This window comes from Quercus robur, chromosome 4 (genome assembly GCF_932294415.1).
Source record: "Quercus robur chromosome 4, dhQueRobu3.1, whole genome shotgun sequence".
NCBI classification, from domain to species: domain Eukaryota; kingdom Viridiplantae; phylum Streptophyta; class Magnoliopsida; order Fagales; family Fagaceae; genus Quercus; species Quercus robur.
This window is the reverse complement of record NC_065537.1, coordinates 4,538,576-4,543,013: the sequence shown is the minus strand read 5'-3', so window position 1 is coordinate 4,543,013 and position 4,438 is coordinate 4,538,576. Positions and strand designations below refer to the sequence as shown.

Genomic DNA, 4,438 nt, shown 5'->3' with positions numbered 1-4,438 from the left:
TGGAGAAGTCATAAATGTATGAAGTTTGTTAATTTTTTTTATTATTATTTTGTGTTACAACTCATAATTTGTAGGTTTCTTTGTAGGTTTTTTTACTACTATTTTGTGTGGTATGAGCCATAGTGATAAAAACAAAAGTTGATGATAAATTCAGAGTATTTTCCTCTTTTTCTTCTTAAAGGATACAGAAGCCTAACTAAAAACAATTAAATTTTGGTAAATGGATGTGTTTTTAGCCAATTTCTCTATGTTTAATTATGTTCTCTTTATGTTGATACTTACAAATGATTTTCTTAATTTTATTGAGATAGTGAATTGGGTATTTGTGATTGAGGTCTCCATATTTAGTTGTGAGAATAGAGTGGTTGAGGAAATGTTCGGGAGTTGCTTAAATTTATGAAATTTTAGAATATAAAAGAATTTTATGCTTTAAATTCTTTTTTATAGATTTCAAAATCATTTAAACAGTTTAACAAATAAAATCAACTTTTAATGGTAAATATTATAATAAGTTATAGTCTTATAGTGTTATACAATTTTTTTCAATAAAATATGAATTAAGAAAATTAAGTTTCAAAGTATTCAACAATATTGTAGGCAAACATAAATATTATACAATAAAATAAGTATATATATATAGGTCTTAATATGCATAAAAATGATTTCAAATGAAATTGTAAAGTAATCCGCACAACATGCGGGACACCATCTAGTTGGATTGTAATTGTAGTCTAATATAAAAAACAATATAAAACCCAATCTATATAATAAACTCATGTGTATATCTAAAAAAATAAAATAAAATAAAATAAATAAAGAAGAAAAGAAGAGTAAAAGACTAATGTATATATCTATGACTTAAACAATGTATAATTCAATCCATATATGTGTAATTGTGTTGTTTTTAATTGTACACTAGTCATGACTCATGATTAAATTTCATCTCAACAAAGATATGACTGATTCTCTAGTATTATTGTTAGGTGAAATGGATGAGGATGTGATTTTCAATTTTTCTGCCCGGCCTTTACAGAAAAAAACTCAATATATTATTATTGTTGACAGTCCCATACAGATTGTCAGAGAAAGACCATCACACGCAATCGTCTTTAAATTCATTCATCTATCAGCGATTCAAATTCATGTGATCGTGAACACATTCATTCATCTATAAGCGATTCGAGAAACTGTGAGCCATCTCTTCTTTGTTTTCTTTCTTTATTTCTCGTTAGAAAATAAAGTTTGTGTGTTAATCAGAGATGGGCCATTTTTGTTTCTGTTTCTAATTTTTGTCGATTCTCAGATCATATTACCTCTTATTCTTATATACCTCTGAGATTTTCAGTTTCCAATCTATATGTATTGCTTTGTGTTTTTTGTTTTGATTGTGATTTTTGATGCTGTTAAACTGTTGATCAGAGTACTTAGGCCACAGCGTGGTGCAACTCTGTTGCTTATTTTTTGAGTGCATGAATGGAATTTAGGATGCATAGTTCTGACTTCTGAGTGTGGAATTTGATTAATAGAGCAATAGCTTTAAATGATTGGCAGTTTGGCCATACACGACCCCTTACACTGCACACGACGAGCGAGTGATTAGAACAGTTGGAATCCGCCGGGACATGTCGGAGTTGGGTTGGCCTAAATCTGGTTGAGGGTGACTTAATTGGTATTCTTCCCGATTTAGTCCCGGCGGATCGTGCAAAGCCTCAGTGGCGGAGCCACCAGAGTAGCAGGGGGCCATGGCTTCAAAACTTTAATTCACAGACGCATATGCCCAAAAACCTTTTAAGTGATGAACTGATAATTGGGTTGTGTCCTAAATCCTAATAAAAAATTTTGGTATAATTATAAATAATATTTGATGATTTTTTAGCTCTAAAATATGTTTGCAGTACTAAGATTCGGTACCTACCACCACTACTGTTGAATATTTGTTGAATATATATTACATATAGGTGGGGTGTGTGTGTTTGGGTTTATACTTACTCCGCGTTACCAATTATTGCATGCAGTTTTGGTAATGGCGTGTGAATTTAATGAAAAAAAATTTGCAGTGCAAAGTCGTGTTTGTGCTATTTCTGGAATTAATCAAGTATATGAGTATCAGTACAGTTACTACATGCGTATGTATACATAATATATGCTTGGTTTTGACACATGACATGCGTGGATATATAAGAGTTAAAGCTTATTTGATTTCTTCTCTCTTACAGTTGAATCGGTCACATTCAATAGTACCCAGAGACATGTCGAAGTATATGACTCTCCTCCTTTCTTTTGTTTTATTAATTATGACTATGAGCCTCCCCTTCACCTTTGGTGATGCCACTTCTGTAATACCAAGCAACGTCACTTATTCTCCTACTTTTGACCGCGGCAACGTTTTCATTGTCGACCACCCATTTAGGCAGCAAAATCAACAGCTTGAGCATTGGACTGGAGAGTCTGACTTTTTTGTCCTGTACGGAAACCAAACCCTCCATCTTTTTAATCACTGGGTAAGAATCAATTAACTACACTAATTATACTGTCATTCTTGACTATCATTAAGTAAAATTGTCTTTTTCATGAATTGACTGGTTGGACTAGATTTATAAAATGGAAAACCTTGAATTTTTTTGGATAAAGATTAGTAAAATTTTTAATAAGTAATTTATTCTAACCCACACTATTAATAGTTGTAAAATTATTTATTTGAAATCTACTTATTTATATTTGAATTTAGAGATTTAGTGTCAATTTGTTATTTTGATTTATTTTAATATTTTTAATTTAATTTTGATAGAGTTAGAATATATATTATATCTATTTGTGTAAATTTCATCATTTATCTAAAAATAAGTTTAGTTAGTTGAATAAAAACTCATTTCTTTTGTTGAGTATTTTTTTTTATTACACTTTTAACAAGATTACCTCAACTTGGTATTTATGAGTTGTTTTCTAGGATTAATAGGGGTCGAGTTTATTAGGGATTTTTCAACTCTAAGGCATCGAATTGGGTTGAAAAATATCCTAAATCTAATCCAACCAAACTTATGCACGCTTTAATATTAACATTCTTTGTTTTTAATTTTTACAAAAAAAAAAATAAATAATAAAATGTTGCGCTTCTTTCTATAAATAATAATATTGTTTAATTCTATTGATTAAAAAAAAAAATAATGGTTTTATAAAATGTGTTCAGAATGGTGATAAACTCGCATTCATGAAGGAAGTGGAAGTGGGAGAGATCTCAGAGTTTGATGGCAAATTCGTTGCGAACATCCCAATAATTACAGAAGCAGCAGCTGAAGTTTCAACAATGAAAAATGGGTTGAAGTTGAAATGGCCATCTAGCCCATCCAGTGATTTATGTCGATCATGTGAGAACTCTGGGGGAACATGCACAACTGATCGTTCTAATAATTTTGCTTGCCGTTGTCATGGAGTACTGCGTCCACATAATTGTCATAATTAGCATCTTGCTTGGAGATTATTAGAGGCTAATAATAATGGTATCTACTTCTGCACCTGCAAGTAATAATAAGATGCTTTTCAAACATTTCTATCAGCTAGAATAAAGTCTCAATATTTGTTGGGAATAGTAGTATTGTGATGTATATATATAGCAGGTTTTTCCTATTTTCAGGATCAGTGATAAGGGTTGTGTACTCTTCAAGGTTTTGCAGGTTGTTTTATGGTTGTGTTATGTACAATTTAAAGCCTTTTAATTATTGAATGGTTGCTATTTCTTATATATAGTGTTAAACTTTACATGGGTGTTCTTTGCAATTATTCAATTAGGGTAGAGATTTTTTATTTTTTATTTTATTTTTACAAGAAGAAAGGGACATAAGGGTATCAGTTTTCCTTTATTATTTTAGTATATAAATTATTATATTAAGTATTTTTTTTAAAGATAATTTGAAAACTTACACAAGATGTTAAAGGGTCGATTTTTGCATCATGTAAATCTATCAATGATCTAGAAAAATCAATAGATAACAAATTTAAAGAAGAAACTTTTCAAAATCATTACAAGCTATTACTAAAACACATTTAATCCAAATAAGACTCATTTGTGAATTACTCAATACACTATATGCAAATTACACAATAATCAACCACGTACTAACTTCTAACCTGCACAATGTTTTTTTTTTTTTTTTTGGAGCAACCTAACCTGCACAATTTAATTTGAAAAGGTAAGGAGACCATATATTATATGGTTAAAATATAATTATTAATACACAAAAAGTCTAATTCAAAATAAGATTTACATGCATGATTACATCTAAGGTTAACCATCATCAAAAGTACATTGTAAATGGGCGATAATTAGTCCAATAGAAAATTAAAAGCTTACTCAAAGTCAAATGTCATGAAAAGTCTACAAATTTAGATGACAAAAAATATAATAGTTGATCCCATATTAACTAAATAATAAAATAGAAAA

General features: G+C 29.7%; 1 protein-coding gene across 1 annotated transcript; it reads left to right on the top strand.

Annotated features, from left to right (window-relative positions):
* The first annotated feature begins 1,038 nt into the window (after positions 1-1,038).
* LOC126720397 (uncharacterized) lies at positions 1,039-3,737 on the top strand. The gene is made up of 3 exons (XM_050422830.1): positions 1,039-1,189; positions 2,217-2,501; positions 3,188-3,737. Exons 2-3 carry the CDS (start codon positions 2,250-2,252, stop codon positions 3,458-3,460), a joined length of 525 nt encoding a protein of 174 aa, XP_050278787.1. The 5' UTR covers positions 1,039-1,189; positions 2,217-2,249; the 3' UTR covers positions 3,461-3,737.
* Positions 3,738-4,438: the final 701 nt, after the last annotated feature.